The sequence below is a fragment of the Aythya ferina genome, assembly GCF_964211825.1.
Source record: "Aythya ferina genome assembly, contig: HAP1_SCAFFOLD_477, whole genome shotgun sequence".
NCBI classification, from domain to species: Eukaryota; Metazoa; Chordata; class Aves; order Anseriformes; family Anatidae; genus Aythya; species Aythya ferina.
The window spans coordinates 35,255-55,500 of record NW_028181109.1 but is presented as its reverse complement, the minus strand read 5'-3'; the positions used below and the strand labels follow the sequence as shown (position 1 = coordinate 55,500).

Genomic DNA, 20,246 nt, shown 5'->3' with positions numbered 1-20,246 from the left:
TCTCTGATTCCCCACTTTTTGGCTTCCTAATCCCCATTTCTTCCCCTCAAACCCCCAGTTTTTGCTCCAAATCCCCCATTTTTCCCCCAAATCCCCATTTTTTCCCCAAACCCCCAAATTTTGCCTTTCCACCCCCCCTCCCTTTTGCCCCCAAACCCTCAACAATTCCACCCAAACTCCCCCAATTTTTCCCCTCAAACCCCCATTTTTTCCCCTCAACCCCCCAATTTCCTCCCCCAACCCCCCGTTTCTCCCCCCCACTTTAACCAAAACCCCTTTTTTCCCCCCAAAGACCCCTCGGAGCTCCCCAAATTCCTCCGCCCGCTCCACGAGGGGACCCTGGTGCTGGTGGCCTCCTTCGACGACCCCGCCACCAAGTAAGGGGGGCTCCGGGGGGGGGCTCCCCCTTAATCAAGGGGCCTCTCATTAACCGAGGAGGCTCTAATTAATTAAGGGGGGCCCCGTTAATTAAGGGGGGGCGCTAATTAACAGGCTGACGGAGGAGTCGCGGCGGCTGCTGGCCGAGCTGGGCAGCGGGGCCGTGGGGGATTTGGGGTTCCGCGACAGCTGGGTCTTCGTGGGGGCCAAGGGGGTCCGCGAGAGGAGCCCCTTCGAGCAGGTGGGGGCCTTTTTGGGGGCCTTTTGGGGGTTTCGGGGTGCGCCGCGGACCCAAATCTGACGTTTTTCGGCCCAAAAACGCAGCACGTGAAAAACAGCCGCGGGGCCAACAAGTACGAGGGGTGGCCGGAGGCGCTGGAGATGGAGGGGTGCATCCCCCGCCGGGGGGCCGAGCCCCCCTGAGAGGCTATGGGGCTGGCCCCACAGCTTGGGGGGCGGCCCCACAGCTGGCCCCATAGCGGGGGGGGGAGCTCCAGCCCCATAGAAGGGGGTCAGCCCCATAACTTGGGGGGTAGCCCTATAGTGGGGGGGGTCTCCAGCCCCATAGAAGGGGGTCAGCCCCATAGCTTGGGGGGTAGCCCTATAGTGGGGGGGGTCTCCAGCCCCATAGAAGGGGGTCAGCCCCATAGCTTGGGGGTCAGCCCCATAGCTGGGGGTCAGCCCCATAGCAGTGGGGCTGGCCCCATAGCTGGGGGTCAGCCCCATAGCTGGGGGTCAGCCCCATAGCTGGGGGTCAGCCCCATAGCAGTGGGGTCAGCCCCATAGCAAGGGGGTCTCCAGCCCCATAGCAGTGGGGCTGGCCCCATAGTGGGGGTCTCGAAGCCCCCCCAGGGGCTCCCGCTATGGGGCAGGGGCTTTATGGGGGGGAGGGGGCACAGGGCTGGGTCCCTGGGTGCCCCTCCCCCCCCCAACTCCCCCCCTTTTGTTCCCCCCCCCCCCCATTGTTTGTTCTTTGTCCTGTGCCCACCCCCCCCCCCCCCCAATAAATAAAGGCTGGGCCACAGCGGAGGGGTTAATTAAAGGGGGTTAATTAAATGAAAGGGGGGGGTAATTAAAAGGGGGAGTAATTAAAAGGGGGTAACTAAATGGGGGGAGTAATTAAAGGGGCGAGGTAAATAAATGGGGGGGTAATTAAATGGGGGTAATTAAAAGGGGGAGTAATTAAATGGGGGTAATTGTATTGGGGTTAATTAAAAGGGAGTTAATTAAAAGGGGGGGTAAATAAATGGGGGTTAATTAAAAGTGGGGGTAAGTAAATGGGGGATAATTGGGGGTGGGAGGGGCGAAGGCTCGGGGTTTAATTAGGATTTGAGGCTAATGAGGCTTCTGGGGGGGGGGGGGTAAATTAGGGGGTGCTTTGGTCCCAGCTTGGAGTTGGATGTGGGGTGGGTGGGGGGGCTATGGGGCAGGATGGGGGGGGGCTGTGGGGATCTATGGGGCAGGACCTGGGATCTATGGGGCAGGATCCAGGATCTATGGGGCAGGATCCGGGATCTATGGGGCAGGATCCGGGATCTATGGGGCAGGATTTAGAGGCGCCGCAGCCACCCCCCCCCAGCAGGGGAGGGGTCCCCATCGCCGTGGGGCCAGGAGTGTTTTTTTGGGGGGGGGGGTCCCGGCGCCGTGGGGGGGGGGGGGGCTCAGAGCTTGTGGGGGTTGACCCAGCGGTAGGTGCCCTCGTACAGGAACCCCGCGCGCTTCAGCAGCTCGTCCGCCTCCGCCGGGCCTCGGCTGTGGGGCACAACTTAGGGGGCTGCCCCATAGCGCCCCCCCCTCCCGCAGCCCTCCCCGCCCCGCAAGTCAGCCCCAGCCCCATAGCGCCCCCCACAACCCGCCCCGTAACCCCATTATGTGCCCCACGACCCTACAGCCTGCCCCATAGACCCTGTCCAACAGCCCCATAACCCCCCCATCCTGCCCCATAACCCCCCCATCCTGCCCCATAACCCCATTATCTGCCCCATAACCCCCCCTGTCCTGCCCCACATCACCCCCATAGCCCCCTTATCTGCCCCATAACCCCCTTATCTGCCCCATAACCCCCCCTTATCTGCCCCATAACCCCCTTATCTGCCCCATAACCCCCCCTCCTGCCCCATAACCCCATTATCTGCCCCATAACCCCCCCTTATCTGCCCCATAACCCCCTTATCTGCCCCATAACCCCCCCTCCTGCCCCATAACCCCATTATCTGCCCCATAACCCCCCCTTATCTGCCCCATAACCCCCTTATCTGCCCCATAACCCCCCCTCCTGCCCCATAACCCCATTATCTGCCCCATAACCCCCCCTCCTGCCCCATAACCCCCCCATCCTGCCCCACAGCCCCCCCCACCCCCAATTCCCCCCCTATAAACCCCTCCCACCCCCCAAAACCCCCCTGCCCCCCGGTTCCCCGTGGCCACCCCACCTGCCCCATAGCGCCCCACAAGTGCCCCCTGCCCCATAGCGCCCCACAAGTGCCCCCCCCCTACCTGCCGTAGAGGTAGGGGATGGGTTTCTCCTTCCTCTCCTCGATGGTGTGCAGCAGGGGGGTGAAGATGCGCCAGGCTTCCCGCAGCTCGTCACTTTTTTTTGGGGGGGAAAATCCCAAAATAATCAGTTACGGGAGAAACCCCCAAATCCTCCGATTTCACCCCAAAAAAGCGCCGGCCCCCACCTGCGCACGAAGTGCATCTGGTTCCCGCAGAAGACGTCGAGGATCAGGCGCTCGTAGGCGTCCGGCAGCTTCACATCCTAGGGGGGAAATTGGGGGGATTTAGGGGGATTTGGGGGTTTTCGGGTGTGATTTGGGGTCTCCATCCCCCACCGGGAGCCCCACGTCCCCTAACAATACCCCAAAGGTTTTGGGGTCTCCTATTGGGAGCCTCCTCTCCCCTAATGCTTTAATGGATTTTTTTGGGGTCTCTGTACCCATCTGGTGCCCCAAATCCCATAAAATTTAATGGGGTTTTGGGGTCTCCACAGCCTATTGGGGACCCATCTCCCATAAGAGGAGGATTTTGGGGTCTCAATACCCCTTGGAGCCCATCTCCCCAACATTTTTGGGGTCTCCATACCCATTTGGACCCCATATCCCATAACATTCCCCAATGGGGTTTTGGGGTCCCCATACCGATTTGGACCCCCGTCTCCTGTAACCTTCTCCAATGATTTTGGGGTCTCCACACCCATTTGAACCCCATCTCCCCAAAGATTTTGGGGTCTCCATACCCATTCCTCTCCATCTCCCCAACATTTTTGGGGTCTCCACACCCATTCAGCCCCAATCTCCCAACAATTTTGGGGTCTCCATACCCATTTAGATCTCATCTCCTATAACATTCCCCATTGGGGTTTTGGGTCTCCACACCCATTCAGCCCCAATCTCCCCAAGGATTTTGGGGTCTCCATACCCATTTGGACCCCATCTCCTGTAACCTTCCCAACATTTTTGGGTTCTCCACACCCATTCAGCCCCAATTTCCCCAAAGATTTTGGGGTCTCCATACCCCTTGATCTCATCTCCCAACAATTTTGGGGTCTCCACACCCATTTGAACCGCATCTCCCCAAAGATTTTGGGTTCTCCACACCCATTCAGCCCCAATCTCCCAACATTTCTGGGGTCTCCACACCCATTCAGCCCCCATTTCCCCGACAATTTTGGGGTCTCCATACCCATTTGGATCTCATCTCCTATAACATTCCCCAATGGGGTTTTGGGGTCTCCACACCCATTCAGCCCCAATCTCCCCAAGGATTTTGGGGTCTCCATACCCACTTGGACCCCATCTCCTGTAACCTTCCCCAAGGATTTTGGGGTCTCCACACCCATTCCTCTCCATCTCCCAACATTTTTGGGTTCTCCACACCCATTCAGCCCCCATCTCCCCAGTGTTTTTGGGGTCTCCATACATGTTCAGACCCCATATCCCATAATAGTCCCCAATGGGGTTTTGGGGTCTCCATACCCCTTGATCTCATCTCCCCAACATTTTTGGGGTCTCCACACCCATTCAGCCCCCATCTCCCCAAAGATTTTGGGGTCTCCATACCCATTCAGCCCCCATCTCCCCAGTGTTTTTAGGGTCTCCATACCCCTTGATCTCATCTCCCCAACGCTTTTGGGTTCTCCACACCCATTCAGCCCCAATTTCCCCAAAGATTTTGGGGTCTCCATACCCATTTGAACCCCATCTCCCCAACATTTTTGGGGTCTCCATACCCATTTGAACCCCATCTCCTGTAACCTTCCCAACGCTTTTGGGTTCTCCACACCCATTCAGCCCCAATTTCCCCAAAGATTTTGGGGTCTCCATACCCCTTGATCTCATCTCCCCAAGGATTTTGGGGTCTCCACACCCGTTCAGCCCCCATTTCCCCAACAATTTTGGGGTCTCCACACCCGTTCGGCCCCCATCTCCCCGACCTTCCCCAAGGATTTTAGGGTCCCCCACCCCCCCCAAATCTCCCCGTTGGATTTCGGGCCCCCCCCCCCGACCTTATATCGGCTGCCGTAGGTGAGGTCGAGCTCGGACTCCTCGGGGCTGAGGAACATCCCGGGCTTCTTGGTCATCAGCTTGGTGTAGACGGCCTCGTCGGGCTGCACGCGCACCACCAGCTCGTTGCGCTTGCACCGCCGCCCGAAAATGTCCCCGGGCACCTCCCGGAACTGCAGCCGCACCTCGGCCTTGCGCTCGTTCAGCGCCTTCCCGCAGCGCATCACGAACGGCACGCCTGGGGGGGGGACGGGGGGGGCACCCGTCGGTGGGGGCACCCATGGGACCCGTTGGTGGCATCACCCATTGGTGTCACCCATTGATAGTGTCACCCATTGGCGTCATCACCCATTGACGTCATCACCCATTGGTGGCACCCAATGACAACATCACCCATTGGCAGTGTCATCCATTGACGGTGTCACCCATTGACGTCACCACCCATGGGTGCCATGGATTGACATCATCACCCATTGACATCATCACCCATTGACATCATCACCCATTGACATCATCACCCATTGACAGCGTTGCCCATGGGCGCTACCCATTGACATCATCACCCCTGGGTGCCACCCATTGACGTCATCACCCATTGACGGTGTCGCCCATGGGTGCCACCCATTGACCTCATCACCCATTGACTGTGCCACCCATGGGTGCCACCCCTTGCCGCCGCCACCCCTGGGTGCCACCCGTTGACGTCATCACCCATTGACATCACCACCCATTGACCTCATCACCCCTTGCCACCGCCACCCATGGGTGCCACCCATTGACCTCATCACCCATTGACCTCATCACCCATGGGTGCCACCCATTGACCTCATCACCCATCGACGTCATTACCCATGGGTGCCACGCATTGACATCATTGCCCATTGACGTCATCACCCATTGACAGTGTCACCCATGGGTGCCACCCATTGACATCATCACCCATTGACATCACCACCCATTGACGGTGTCACCCATTGACGGCGTCACCCACGGGTGCCACCCCTTGCCATTGCCACCCATGGGTGCCACCCATTGACTGTGCCACCCATGGGTGCCACCCTTTGCCATCATCACCCATGGGTGCCACCCACTGACGTCATCACCCATTGACATCATCGCCCATTGACCTCATCACCCCTTGCCGCCACCACCCATGGGTGCCACCCATTGACCTCATCACCCATTGACCTCATCACCCCTTGCCATCATCACCCATGGGTGCCACCCATTGACATCATCACCCATTGACATCATCACCCATTGACATCATCACCCATTGACATCATCACCCATTGACCGTGCCACCCACGGGTGCCACCCATTGACCTCATCACCCCTGGGTGCCACCCATTGACCTCATCACCCCTTGCCGCCACCACCCATGGGTGCCACCCCCTGCCGCCACCCATGGGTGCCACCCATTGACGTCATCACCGCTTGCCACCGCCATCCCCGGGTGCCACCCATTGACCTCATCACCCCTTGCCGCCGCCACCCCCGGGTGCCACCCCTGGGTGCCACCCCGTCTCACCGTCCCAGCGCTCGTTGTCCACGCGCAGGATGGCGGCGGCGAAGGTGGGGGTGGTGGAGCCGGGGGGCACGGTGGGGTCGTCCTGGTAGCCCCTGCGGGCGGCCTCGGGGCCCTCGGGGTTGCCCACGTACTGGCCCAGCACCACGTCCCCCAGCGCCACCGGGCTGATGCACTTCAGCACCTTCACCTGGGGGGGACATTCGGGGGGGGGGACGTGGGGACACGGCATTGGGGTGGGGGACGTGGGGACAAGGACATGGGGTGGGGGACGTGGGGACAGGGACGTGGGGACACAGCATTTGGGGTGGGGGACGTGGGGACAGGGACGTGGGGTGGGGGACGTGGGGACAAGGACGTGGGGTGGGGGACATGGGGACATGGGGTGGGGGACGTGGGGACAGGGACGTGGGGTGGGGGACGTGGGGACATGGCATTGGGGTGGGGGACATGGGGTGGGGGACGTGGGGACAGGTCATTGGGGTGGGGGACATGGGGACAGGGACGTGGGGACATGGGGTGGGGGACGTGGGGACAGGGACGTGGGGTGGGGGACATGGGGGCAGGGACGTGGGGACAGGTCATTGGGGTGGGGGCCATGGGGTTGGTGGCCATGGGGACACGGTGTTTGGGGTGGGGGCTGCGGGGACAGGGACATGGGGACACCTCAATGGGGTGGGGGCCATGGGGTTGGTGGCCATGGGGACATGGCATTTGGGGTGGGGGCCGTGGGGACAGGGACGTGGGGTGGGGGCCGTGGGGACAAGGACATGGGGTCATGGCCATGGGGTGGTGTCTATGGGGTCGGTGGCCATTGGGGACATGTCATTTGGGGTGGGGGCTGTGGGGTCATGGCCATGGGGACAGGTCATTGGGGTGGTGGCCATGGGGTTGGTGGGCATGGGGACATGGCATTTGGGGTGGGGGCCATGGGGACAGGGACATGGGGTGGGGGCCATGGGGACACAGCATTTGGGGTGGGGGACATGGGGACAGGTCATTGGGGTGGGGGCCATGGGGTTGGTGGCCATGGGGACACGGTGTTTGGGGTGGGGGACATGGGGACAGGGACGTGGGGTGGGGGACGTGGGGACACGGCATTTGGGGTGGGGGACGTGGGGACAGGGACATGGGGTGGGGGACATGGGGTTGGTGGCCATGGGGACACGTTGTTGGGGTGGTGTCTATGGGGTCATGGCCATGGGGTGGCATCAATGGGGTCGGTGGCCGTTGGGGACACGTCATTGGGGTCGGTGGCCACCGGGGTGGCATCAATGGGGTCGGTGGCCATTGGGGACACATCATTGGGGTCGGTGGCCGTTGGGGACGCGTTGGGGACCTTTTGGGGTGGCTTTTAGGGCCCCCCGACCTTCTCATCCCGCACGTCGTCGGGGTTGGTGGAGGCCGGCTTCTCCATGGCCACCAGGCAGAGCATCTGCAGGAGGTGGTTCTGCATCACGTCCCTGGGGGCGATGACGTCATTAAGGGCGCGATGACGTCATCAGGGGGTCGATGACATCATCGCCCCCCCCAAAAAAACCCCAAAACCCCCCACCGGATGATGCCGAAATCGTCGAAGTAGCCCCCCCGGCCCTCGGTCCCGAAGGGCTCCTTGAAGGTCAGCACCACGCAGGCCACGTTGTCCCGGTTCCAAATGGGGCCAAAAATGCGGTTTCCGAACCTAAAAAAAAAAGGGGGGTGGGAAAAGGGTGGGTTGGGGGGGTGGGGGGGGGGTTTGGGGCGTCCCAGATGAAAAACGGGGGGGATCCCGCCCAAAAAATCCCATGGAGATGGGGGGAAAAGAGGAAATGGAGGCCCCCAAATCCCCCCGAATCCCCCCCAAAGCCCCCCAAATCCCTCCCCCAGGACCCCCAAATCCCTCCCAAATCCCCCCCCATGACCCCAAATACCCCCAATGACCCCAAATCCCCCCACCTGAGCACCATGAGGGTCTGCACCATCTCCTTGCCCAGGTAAGACCCCAAATCCCCCCCAATTCCCCCCTGTAGCCCCCCAAATCCCCCCCAATGACCCCAAATCCCCCCTGAAGCCCCTCAAATCCCCCCCCAATGACCCCAAATCCCCCCCAAACCCCCCCAATGACCCCAAATCCCCCCTGAAGCCCCCCAAATCCCCCCTGAATCCCCCAAATCCCCCCAAATCCCCCCCAAACCCCCCAAGCCCCCACCTGAGCACCATGAGGCTCTGCACCATCTCCTTGCCCAGGTATGACCCCAAATCCCCCCTGAATCCCCCCAAATCCCCCCCAATGACCCCAAATGACCCCAAATCCCCCCCCAATGACCCCCAATGACCCCATAACCCCCCCAAATCCGCCCCAAACCCCCCCCAGGCCCCCCACCTGAGCACCATGAGGCTCTGCACCATCTCCTTGCCCAGGTATGACCCCAAATCCCCCCTGAAGCCCCCCAAATCCCCCCCAATGACCCCAAATCCCCCCCAATGACCCCAAATCCCCCCCAATGACCCCAAATGACACCAAATCCCCCCCAACCCCCCCCCCAATGACCCCAAATCCCCCCAAACCCCCCCAAACCCCCCCCAATGACCTCATAACCCCCCCATAGCCCCCCAAATCCCCCCTAAATCCCCCCCCAAGCCCCCACCTGAGCACCATGAGGCTCTGCACCATCTCCTTGCCCAGGTATGACCCCAAATCCCCCCCATAGCCCCCCAAATCCCCCCCATTGACCCCCAAATCCCCCCCCAATGACCCCCAATGACCCCAAATCCCCCCTGTAGCCCCCTAAATCCCCCCTGAATCCCCTCAAATCCCCCCCCAATGACCCCAAATCCCCCCCGTAGCCCCCCAAAGCCCCCCCAATGACCCCAAATCCCCCCCAAATCCCCCCCAAACCCCCCCAGGCCCCCACCTGAGCACCATGAGGCTCTGCACCATCTCCTTGCCCAGGTATGACCCCAAATCCCCCCCATAGCCCCCCAAATCCCCCCCATTGACCCCCAAATCCCCCCCCCAATGACCCCCAATGACCCCAAATCCCCCCTGTAGCCCCCTAAATCCCCCCTGAATCCCCTCAAATCCCCCCCAATGACCCCATAACCCCCCCGAAGCCCCCCAAATTCCCCCCATAGCCCCCCAAATCCCCCCCAAACCCCCACCTGAGCACCATGAGGCTCTGCACCATCTCCTTGCCCAGGTATGACCCCAAATCCCCCCCAAATCCCCCCCCAATGACCCCAAATCCCCCCCAATGACCCCATAACCCCCCCCCCCGTAGCCCCCCAAATCCCCCCCAATGACCCCCAATGACCCCAAATCCCCCCTGTAGCCCCCTAAATCCCCCCTGAATCCCCCCAAATCCCCCCCAATGACCCCAAATCCCCCCCCAATGACCCCAAATCCCCCCCCAATGACCCCAAATCCCCCCAAATCCCCCCCAAACCCCCCCAAACCCCCCCCAAGCCCCCCACCTGAGCACCATGAGGCTCTGCACCATCTCCTTGCCCAGGTATGACCCCAAATCCCCCCCAAATCCCCCCTGAAGCCCCTCAAATCCCCCCTGTAGCCCCCCAAATCCCCCCAATGATCCCAAATCCCCCCTGAAGCCCCTCAAATCCCCCCTGAAGCCCCCCAAATCCCCCCCCAATGACCCCAAATGACCCCAAATGACCCCAAATGACCCCAAATGACCCCAAATGACCCCAAATGACCCCAAATGACCCCAAATGACCCCAAATGACCCCAAATGACCCCAAATGACCCCAAATGACCCCAAATGACCCCAAATGACCCCAAATGACCCCAAAACCCCCCCAGGCCCCCACCTGAGCACCATGAGGCTCTGCACCATCTCCTTGCCCAGGTAGTGGTCGATGCGGTAGATCTGCTCCTCTCCGAAGAGCGCCCCGAGGTGCTCCGACAGCGCCGCCGAGCTCGCCAGGTCGCGCCCAAACGGCTTCTCCACGATCACACGGTTCCAGCTGCGGGAACGGGGAGAAACGGCCCCAAAAAAAAACGGGGAGAAGGGTACAAATACGTGGGGAGGAAAGAGCGAAAAAAACGGGGAGAAATGCACAAAAAAATGGGGAGAAATGCACAAAAAAACGGGGAGAAACGCCCCCAAAAAATGGGGAGAAAAGAGCAAAAAAATGGGGAGAAACGCCCCCAAAAAACAGGGAGAAACGCCCCAAATAAATGGGGAGAAAGGCCCCCAAAAAAATGGGGGGAAAGGCCCCAAATAAATGGGGGGAAAGGTACAAATACATGGGGAGAAATGCCCCAAAAAAACGGGGAGAAAGGTACAAATAAATGGGGAGAAAAGCCCCCCAAAAATGGGGAGAAAAGAGTGAAAAAATGGGGAGAAACGCCCCCCAAAAAAATGGGGAGAAACGCTCAAATAAATGGGGAGAAACGGCCCCAAAAATGGGGAGAAACACCTAAAAAAAACAGGGAGAAATGCCCAAAAAAAATAGGGAGGGAAGAGCGAAAAATGGGGAGGAAGCCCCAAAAATAACGGGGAGGAAAGACCAAATACCCCAAATACCCCCCAATACCCCAAATACCCCCCCAACACCCCCCCAGCCCCAATACCCCCAATACTCCCCAATACCCCAAATGCCCCCAACCCCCCCCGACCCCAAAACCCCCCTCTCGACCCCAAAACCCCCCCTCCGACCCCAAAACCCCCCTCTCGACCCCAAAACCTCCCCCCCGACCCCAAAACCCCAAATGCCCCCCCATACCCCTAATACCCCCCAACACCCCCCCAGCCCCAATACTCCCCAATACCCCAAACGCCCCCCAATACCCCAAATGCCCCCAACTCCCCCCGACCCCAACCCCCCCCCCCGACCCCAAAACCCCCCCCCCGACCCCAAAACCCCCCCTCCGACCCCAAAACCCCCCCGTACCCGTCACCCATGCAGGCCTGGCGGATGTGGCGGGTGACGGGGGCGTAGACCCCAGGGGGGAGCGCGAGGTAGAAGAGGCGGTGGGCGCGCCCCCCCCCCGGCAGCGCCCTGAGGTGGGCGTCCAGGCGCCGGAAGGCTTCGGGGTCCCCGTACTGCCCCTGCACCCAGCTCTGCCGCCCGAAAAACGCCTCCAGCTGCTCCTGCTCCGACGGCGTCGCCTGGAGGGGGGGTTTTGGGGGGGTTACGGGGGTAAATGGGGCGTTATGGGGTGCGGGGGGGCGGTTTGGGGTCATTGGAAGTGGAACGGTGCCGATAGCTCTTATGGGGTTGGAGGAATAAGCAAAATCCTATAAGGAAGGTTATGGGGTCGTGGTGGCTTTTATAGGGTCAGAGGAGAACAAAAAGGGTGTTACGGGGTGCAGGAGACTCTTGTGGGGTCATTAGAAGTGGAACGGTCCCAATAGCTTTTATGGGGTCAGAGTAATGGGGGAAATCCTATAATGGGTGTTATGGGGTTGCGGTGTTTGTTATAGGGTCAGAGGGTTTTGGGGGGGTTACGGGGGAAAATGGGGCGTTGTGGGGTGCGGGGGGGCGGTTTGGGGTCATTGGAAGTGGAACGGTGTCGATAGCTCTTATGGGGTTGGAGCAATAAGCGAAATCCTATAAGGAAGGTTATGGGGTCGTGGTGGCTTTTATAGGGTCAGAGAAGGGAAATTGGGGGGTTATGGGGTGCAGGAGACTCTTATGGGGTCATTAGAAGTGGAATGGTCCCGATAGCTCTTATGGGGTCGGAGCAATTGGGGAAATCCTATAAGGGGTGTTATGGGGTTGTGGTGTCTGTTATAGGGTCAGGTGGTTTTGGGGGGGTTACGGGGGAAAATGGGGTGTTATGGGGTGCGGGGGGGCGGTTTGGGGTCATTGGAAGTGGAACGGTGTCGATAGCTCTTATGGGGTCAGAGGAATGGGCGAAATCCTATAAGGAAGGTTATGGGGTCGTGGTGGCTTTTATAGGGTCAGAGAAGGGAAATTGGGGGGTTATGGGGTACAGGAGACTTTTATAGGGTCATTAGAAGTGGAACGGTCCTAAAAGCTCTTATGGGGTCGGAGCAATGGGGGAAATCCTATAAGGGGTGTTATGGGGTTGCGGTGTTTGTTATAGGGTCAGAGGGTTTTGGGGGGTTACGGGGGAAAATGGGGCGTTATGGGGTGCGGGGGGGCGGTTTGGGGTCATTGGAAGTGGAACGGTGTCGATAGCTCTTATGGGGTCGGAGGAATAGGCGAAATCCTATAAGGAAGGTTATGGGGTCGTGGTGTTTCTTATAGGGTCGGGGGGTTTTGGGGGGGTTACGAGGCAGGTTATGGGGTCGTAGGAAGCGGGGGGCGCCCCTAGGGACCCTTGGGGGTGGTGCGGGGGTTTTGGGGTGGCAGGGGGGTTTTGGGGTGGCCCCATAGGGGGTTTTGGGGTGGCCCCGTACCTTCATGTAGGGCAGCGTCTGCTCGCGGAGCTGCGCCACCGTCAGCTGCGTGCGCGCGAAGCCGACCACGAAGGTGGCGTCGGGGAGGAGCCCGTCCCGGAACAGCCACCTGCGCGACCCCAAAAGCGACCCCATAAAGACCCCGACCCCAAAGGGTGACCCCATAAACGGCCCCGACCCCAAAGGTGGCCCCATAATGACCCCGAGCCCAAAGGTGGCCCCATAAACGGCCCCGACCCCATAGGAAAGGCCCCGAACCCATCGGGATGTCCCTGGGGTGGCCCCAATCCTATAGGGTCATCGGTGTCCCCATAATGGCCCTGACCCCATAGGGACAGCCCCAAATCTATAGGGCCATCGATGTCCCCGACCCCATAGGAGAATCCCCAAATCTATAGGGCCACTGTGACCCCATGGTACCCCCAAATCCATAGGGGTGACCCAAATCTATAGGGTCACCATGACCCCATGGTACCCCCCAATCTATAGGATCACCTGACCCCAAACCCTTTGGGGTGACCCCAATCCTATAGGGTCACCGTGACCCCAAACCCATTGGGGTCACCCCAAATCTATAGGGTCACCGTGACCCCAGCCCTATAGGGTCACCACAAACCCAAACCCATTGGGATGACCCCAATCTATAGGGTCACCCTAAATCTATAGGGTCACCGCAAACCCAAACCCATTGGGATGACCCCAAATCTATAGGGTCACCCTAATCTATAGGGTCACTGTGACCCCAGCCCTATAGGGTCACCATGACCCCAAACCCATTGGGGTGACCCCAAATCTATAGGGTCCCCGTGACCCCAAATCTATAGGGTCACCCCAAATCTATAGGGTCACCGTGACCCCCCCCTTACCATATAGTGGGGTAGATCTTCTTGCGGGCCAGGTCCCCCTGCGGAAATGAGGCAAAACCCTCAGAAATCGGCAAATTTAAAAAAACAACAAAAAAAAGGGAACCCCAAAAACCCCAAACCCCACCCCAAAACCCTCCCCCCTCCCCCCCCCCCTCCTTATCGGGGTCACTCCCGGTCAGGGCGGCCCCGCCCCGTGGGGTGATGGGGGCGGGGCTTCGCAGGGGGGCGTGGCCTGGTTGCAAAAGTGGGCGTGGCTTTTGCAAAGGGGCCGCGGGCTCATTACGGAGGGGGCGTGGCGACGTGGGTGGGGGGGCGTGGCCTCAGGGTTGGGCAATGGGGTGGGGGCGGGGCCTGGGCACTTCCTCATGCCTGCCCCTCCCCCCCCAGCCCCTAATTGCCCCCCCCGGGGTTTTTGCCCCTCCCATCCCCTATTTTGCCCCCCCCCCGGGGTTTTTTGCCCCCCCATCCCCTTTTCTGCCCCCCCAGCCCCTTTTCCGCCCCCACCCCCCCAAATTGCCCCCCCAGCCCCCATTTACCCCCTTACCCCCCCCCATTACCCCCCAGTCCCTTTTTTACCCCCCCATTTCCCCATTTACCCCCCCACGCCCCCATTTGCCCCCCCCGACCCCTTATTCACCCCCTTAATGCCCCCCCAGCCCCTATATCCCCCCCAACTCCCCCCCCATGCCCCCATTTGCCCCTCTGGTGCCCCCCCCGTCCCCTTTTACCCCCCATTTCCCCATTTCCCCCCCCAGCCCTTTTTCACCCCCTTAACCCCCCCCAATCCCCCCCCCATGCCCCCATTTACCCCCCCCATTTCCCCATTTCCCCCCCCCACGCCCCCTATTCACCCCCTTAACCCCCCCAACCCCCCATATCCCCCCACACACCCCCATTTGCCCCCCACCCCCCCCAATTTCCCCCCCCATGCCCCCATTTCCCCCCCGGAGCCCTTTTTCACCCCCTTAACCCCCCCATCTCCCCCAACCCCCCACCAACCCCTCCATATCCCCCCCCACCCCCCCAACTCCCCCCCCACCCCCCCAATTTACCCCCCACGCCCCCATTCCCCCCATTCCCCCCCTGGAGCCCTTTTTCACCCCCTTAACCCCCCCCGATCCCCTCCACTGCCCCCTTACCCCCCCCAACCCCCCCATTTCCCCCCCAACCCCCCCCATTTACCCCCCCCCCCCCCCCAATTTTGCCCCCCCTCACCGAGGCCCCGAAGATGATGAAGGCGTGGGGGTCCCCGAAGGCTCCGTCGCTGCTCAGCTCCTGCCGCAGGAGCCCGCACACCTCGGAGCGGCTCAGCCCCGCCATGCCTGGGGGGGGGGCACGGGGCACGACCCCCCCTCAGCACCCCCAGACCCCCCCTCAGCACCCCAGACCCCCCCCCACCCCATTACCCCCCCCCAGGGCTCTGTTTCCCCCCCAGCCCCTCCATCGTGCCCCCAACCCCTCAATTCCCCCCCCCCATTTAATCCCCCCCCCCCGGTTTATTTGCCCCCCCCCTCGTTTAATTTTACCCCCCCCATGCTTGATTTGCCCCCCCCACGTTTAATTGCCCCCCATGTTTAGTTTTACCCCCCCCGTTTTAATTTACCCCCCCCCAGTGTTTAATTTGGCCCCCCCCGCGCCTAATTTGCCCCCTTCCAGCCCCCCCAATTCCCCCTTAGCCCCCCCCAAATCACCCCCCGCGCCCTAATTACCCCCCACGCTCCCTAATTACCCCCCCCGCACACTAATTCCCCCCCCAATTGCCCCCGGAGCCCTTAATTACCCCCTCACCCCCCCCATTTACCCCCCGTACCCCCCCCAACTGCCCCTCCCGGCCCTTAATTACTCCCTTAATTGCCCCCAGCCCCCCCCAACCGCCCCCTTTACCCCCCTAATTTCCCCCCAAGCCCCTAATACCCCCCCAGCCCCTAATTAGCCCCGAGTTGCCCCCCATTTACCCCCCCCCACCCCCCCAACTGCCCCTCCCGGCCCCTAATTACCCCCAAATGCCCTTAATTAGCCCCAATTGCCCCCTTACCCCCCCCAATTGCCCCCCCAGCCCCCAATTGCCCCCTTACCCCCCTAATTAACCCCCCCCAGCCCCTAATTAGCCCCTAATTGCCCTTCCCAGCCCCCCCAGCCCCCCTCTAATTACCCCCTCCCCCTTTAATTGCCCCCCCTCATTTACCCCCCCCCCCACCTGCCGGCTCCGGCCCCGCCGCTCCCCGCACGCTCGCGCGGCTCCCCATTTACCCCCCGGCAAGCCCCGCCCCCTCCACCCCCTCCCAGCCAATCCCCGCCGCCCCTCGCTCCCCTCACCCAATCGCCGCGCGGCGGGGCGGGGCCAAGCCGCTCCCTACCGGGGGGCGCGCCCAATGGGATTAACCCGAGGGGGCGTGGCCGCGTCGCCCCGCCTCCCCTCACCGGAAGGGCCGTGGGGAGAGCGGTTCCGGTTTCCGGCGGAAGGAGGAAGCGGGCAGAAGCGCCGAGGGCGGCGCGGCGGCGGCCACGGGCCCTGCGCGCTCCCGGGCCGCGGCGCCGGGCCCGGCCCCGCCGGGCGCTCCCGGATGAGCGGAGGCCGCTGGCGGAGGCCCGGGGACATGGTGCAGCCCGGGGGGGGCGCGGGGGCGGCGGCGGGGCCCGGAGCTGCCTCGGCGGCGGCGGCGGCGGCGGGGCCCGAGCTGGGGGCGGCCGGGGACGAGGCCGCGGCGGCGGCGGCGGCGGTGGCCGGAGGAGGAGGAGGAGGGGGGCGGGGCCTCGCGGTGGAGGGGGCGGGGCCTGAGGTGGTGCAGAGGCTGCTGGCGGAGAACCGGGAGCTGAAGGGTGAGCGCTGGGGGGGACTGGGAGGGACTGGGAGGGGACTGGGGGCAACTGGGAGGGGACTGGGGGCACTGGGAGGGCAATGGGAGGGACTGGGAGGGGGCTGGGGGCAACTGGGAGGGGACTGGGGGGCACTGGGAGGGCAATGGGAGGGACTGGGAGGGGGCTGGGGGCAACTGGGAGGGAGTGGGAGCAACTGGGAGGCGCTGGGAGGGGACTGGGGGCAACTGGGGGGCAACTGGGAGGGGACTGGGGGCACTGGGAGAGGACTGGGGGGCACTGGCAGGGCAATGGGAGGGACTGGGAGGGGGCTGGGGGTCGCTGGGAGGGACTGGGAGCAACTGGGGAGGAACTAGGGAACCTCGTGGGGTGCCTGGGGGTTACTGGGGGCAACTGGGGATGAGCTGAAGGTAACTGGGAGCAACTGGGGGGCTTTGTGGGGTGACTGGGAGCAACTGGGTAGCCTTGTGGGGTAACTGGGGAGGACCTGAAGGTAACTGGGAGCAACTGGGGAGCCTCCTAGGTTAACGGGGGAGGACCTGAAGGTAACTGGGAGCAAATGGGGAGGAACTGGAGGTCACTGGGAGCAACTGGGAGGGAACTAGGGAGCCTTGTGGGGTGCCTGGGGGTTACTGGGAGCAACTGGGGAGTCTCATGGGATGACTGGGGGTGCCTGGGAGCAACTGGGGAGCCCCGTAGGGCAACTGGGGAGGACCTGAAGGTAACTGGGAACAACTAAGGAGCCTTGTGGGGTACCTGGGGGTTACTGGGAGCAACTGGGGAGGACCTGAAGGTAACTGGGAGCAACTGGGAGGGCACTAGGGAGCACTTCAGGGTAACTGGGAGCAACCGGGGAGCCCCGTCGGGTGCCGTAGATTAGCCTTGGTGTACGTTGGAGTGCACTGGTGTGTTCCTGGTGTTACTGGTGTTACTGGTGGCTTACTGGTGTCCCTGTTGCAGCGGCCCTGAGGCGCAGCAGCAATGCGGTGCGGTGGCGGCTGGAGGAGCTAGGGAGCTTTAGGGGGTGTCTGGGGGTTACTGGGGGCAACTGGGGTGACCTGAAAGTAACTGGGAGCAACTGGGGAGCCTCCTAGGTTAACAGGGGAGGACCTGAAGGTAACTGGGAGCAACTGGGGAGGAACTAGGGAGCCTTGTGTGGTTCCTGGGAGCAACTGGGGAGCCTTGTGGGGTGCCGTGGGTTAGCCCTGGCTTGTCCCTGTTGCTCCTGGTGCGTTCCTGGTGCTCCTGGTGTTACTGGTGTTACTGGTGTGTTACTGGTGTCCATGTTGCAGCGGCCCTGAGGTGCAGCAGCGATGCGGTGCGGCGGCGGCTGGAGGAGCTAGGGAGCTTTAGGGGGTGTCTGGGGGTTACTGGGAGCAACTGGGAAGGAACTAAGGAGCCCTGTGGGGTGCCTGGGGGTTACTGGGAGCAATTGGGGTGACCTGAAGGTAACTGGGAGCAACTGGGGAGCCCTGTAGGGTAACTGGGGAGGACCTGAAGGTAACTGGGAGCAACTGGGGAGCCCTCTAGGTTAACGGGGGAGACCTGAAGGTAACTGGGAGCAACTGGGGAGCCTCCTAGATTAATGGGGGAGGACCTGAAGGTAACTGGGAGCAACTGGGGAGGAGCTGAAGGTAACTGGGAGCAACTGGGGAGCCCTGTAGGGCAACTGGGGAGGAGCTGAAGGTAACTGGGAGCAACTGGGGAGCCTCCTAGGTTAACGGGGGAGACCTGAAGGTAACTGGGAGCAACTGGGGAGCCTCCTAGGTTAATGGGGGAGGACCTGAAGGTAACTGGGAGCAACTGGGGAGGACCTGAAGGTAACTGGGAGCAACTGGGGAGGAACTAAGGAGCTTTGTGGGGTGCCTGGGGGTTACTGGGAGCAACTGGGGAGCCCCCTAGGGCAACTGGGGAGCACCTGCAGGTAACTGGGAGCAACTGGGGAGGACCTGAAGGTAACTGGGAGCAACTGGGGAGCCTTGTGGGGTGCCGTGGGTTAGCCCTGGCTTGTCCCTGTTGTTCCTGGTATGTCCCTGTTGCTCCTGGTGCGTTCCTGTTGCTCCTGGTGTGTTACTGGTGTTACTGGTGTTACTGGTGCGTTACTGGTGTCCGTGTCGCAGCGGCCCTGAGGCGCAGCAGCGAGGCGGTGCGGCGGCGTCTGGAGGAGCTGTGCCGGCTGCAGGCCGCCCGGCGGGCGGAGCGGGAGCTGCTGCGGGGCCGCGCGGGGCAGGCGCGGGCGCTGGTGGAGACCCTGCGCAGGGAGAGGGACGACAACGCACGGCGCCTCCGAAGGGCCCTGGCGCAGCTGCCCGCGGTGGGTGGGCCCTGGGGGGGCCTTTGGGTGGTTCTAGGGGCCCTTTGGGTGGGCCTGGGGGGGCTTTGGGTGCTCCTCAGGGGGTCCTGGGGGCCTTTGGGAGGGTCTGGGGGGCCTTTGGGGGGGCTTTGGGTGCCTTTGGGTGGCCCTGGGGGGGCTTTGGGGGAGCCTGGGGGGCTTTGGATGGCCCTCAATGGTCCTGGGGGGGGCTGGGGGGCCTTTGGGTGCTCCTCAGGGGGTCCTGGGGGGCCTTTGGGTGGCTCTGGGTGGCCCCTGGGTGCTCCTCAGGGGGTCCTGGGGGGCCTTTGGGTGGGCCTTGGGGGCCTTTGGGTGGCTTTTGGGGGGTCTGGGGGGGCTTTGGGTGGCTTTGGGTGGGCCTGGGGGGCCTTTGGGTGGCTTTTGGGGGGGCCTGGGGGGCCTTTGGGTGGCTTAGGGCGGGTCCTGGGGGGGCTTTGGGTGCCTTTGGGGGTCTTTGGGTGGGCCTTGGGGGGCTTTGGGTGGCTTTGGGTGGGTCTGGGGGGGCTTTGGGGGGGCCTGGGGGGGCTTTGGGTGGATTTGGGTGGGTCTGGGGGGGCTTTGGGTGGGTTTGGGGGGGCCTGGGGGGGCTTTGGGTGGGTTTGGGGGGGCCTGGGGGGGCTTTGGGTGGGTTTGGGGGGGCCTGGGGGGGCTTTGGGTGGATTTGGGTGGGCCTGGGGGGGCTTTGGGTGGTTCTAGGGGGCCTTTGGATGGGCCTGGGGGGCTTTGGGTGGGCCTGGGGGGCCCCTGAGTGGCTCTGGGTGGCCCTTGGGTGCTCCTCAGGGGGTCCTGGGGGGTCTTTGGGTGGCTCTGGGGGTCTTTGGGTGGGCCTGGGGAGGCTTTGGGTGCTCCTCAGGGGGTCCTGGGGGGCTTTGGGTGCTCCTCGGGTGGGCCTGGGGGGGCTTTGGGTGGTTCTAGGGGGCCTTTGGGTGGCTTTGGGTGGGTCCTGGGGGGGCTTTGGGTGCTCCTCAGGTGGGCCTGGGGGACCTTTGGGTGGCTTTGGGTGGGTCCTGGGGGCCTTTGGGTGGGCCTGGGGGGCTTTGGGTGCTCCTCAGGTGGGCCTGGGGGATCGTTGGGGGGCCTTTGGGTGCCATTGGGTGGCCCTGAGTGGTTTTGAGTGGCCCTGAGGGGCCTTTGGGTGGTTCTAGGGCGCCTTTGGGAGGCTTTGGGTGGGTCCTGGGGGGCCTTTGGGTGGCCCTGGGTAGCTTTGGGTACCTTTGGGTGGGCCTGGGGGGGCTTTGGGTGCTCCTCAGGTGGTCCTGGGGGGCCTTTGGGTGGCTTTGGGTGGGCCCTGGGGGGGCTTTGGGTGCTCCTCAGGGGTCCTGGGGGGCCTTTGGGTGGATTTGGGTGGCCCCGGGTGGGTCCTGGGGGGGCTTTGGGTGGTCCTGGGTGGCCCCTGGGTATCCCTTGGGTGCTTATTGGGTCCCTGGGTGTCCCTTGGGTGCCCTTTGGGTCCCC

The 20,246-nt window shown here is 62.6% G+C and overlaps 3 protein-coding genes and 2 long non-coding RNA genes across 8 annotated transcripts in view; 3 read left to right on the top strand and 2 right to left on the bottom strand.

The window, feature by feature from the left end:
• Window positions 1-292: 292 nt before the first annotated feature.
• Window positions 293-1,126, top strand: FAM3A (FAM3 metabolism regulating signaling molecule A; the record flags this gene model as incomplete). The annotated part of the gene is made up of 3 exons (XM_084540363.1): window positions 293-377; window positions 493-619; window positions 703-1,126. Coding segments are annotated over 3 exons (311 nt in total), but the record flags the coding sequence as incomplete, so codon positions are not given.
• A 770-nt stretch (window positions 1,127-1,896) lies between these two features.
• Window positions 1,897-16,241, bottom strand: G6PD (glucose-6-phosphate dehydrogenase; the record flags this gene model as incomplete). Of its 2 annotated transcripts, none has more annotated exons than XM_084540355.1 (13): window positions 1,897-2,130; window positions 2,875-2,967; window positions 3,060-3,136; window positions 4,883-5,118; window positions 6,412-6,598; window positions 7,778-7,871; window positions 7,964-8,089; window positions 10,216-10,371; window positions 11,302-11,519; window positions 12,777-12,885; window positions 13,643-13,680; window positions 14,858-14,964; window positions 16,064-16,241. In XM_084540355.1, the coding sequence occupies 13 exons, from the start codon at window positions 16,239-16,241 to the stop codon at window positions 2,040-2,042; spliced, it is 1,710 nt and encodes a 569-aa protein (XP_084396481.1). In that variant the 3' UTR covers window positions 1,897-2,039. The 2 variants fall into 2 exon arrangements, with proteins under 2 accessions (XP_084396481.1, XP_084396482.1); XM_084540356.1 differs by lacking the exon at window positions 16,064-16,241 and adding an exon at window positions 15,840-15,880.
• Window positions 16,207-20,246, top strand: part of IKBKG (inhibitor of nuclear factor kappa B kinase regulatory subunit gamma) — a gene marked incomplete at its 5' end in the record, with an annotated part of 12,704 nt that continues 8,664 nt past the window's right edge. For all 3 annotated transcript variants that reach the window (XM_084540358.1, XM_084540359.1, XM_084540357.1), the window contains 2 exons: window positions 16,207-16,462; window positions 18,580-18,773. In XM_084540358.1, coding sequence (XP_084396484.1) covers window positions 16,207-16,462; window positions 18,580-18,773 — 450 coding nt within the window. The remainder of the gene's footprint in view (window positions 16,463-18,579; window positions 18,774-20,246) is intronic.
• On the top strand, window positions 16,804-17,703 carry LOC311429262. The gene is made up of 3 exons (XR_014688208.1): window positions 16,804-16,838; window positions 17,005-17,035; window positions 17,576-17,703. It is a non-coding gene; the product is annotated as an uncharacterized lncRNA (long non-coding RNA).
• On the bottom strand, window positions 16,906-17,619 carry LOC311429261. Its single transcript, XR_014688207.1, has 3 exons — window positions 17,518-17,619; window positions 17,175-17,215; window positions 16,906-17,029 (listed from the first exon to the last, which is right to left on the bottom strand). It is a non-coding gene; the product is annotated as an uncharacterized lncRNA (long non-coding RNA).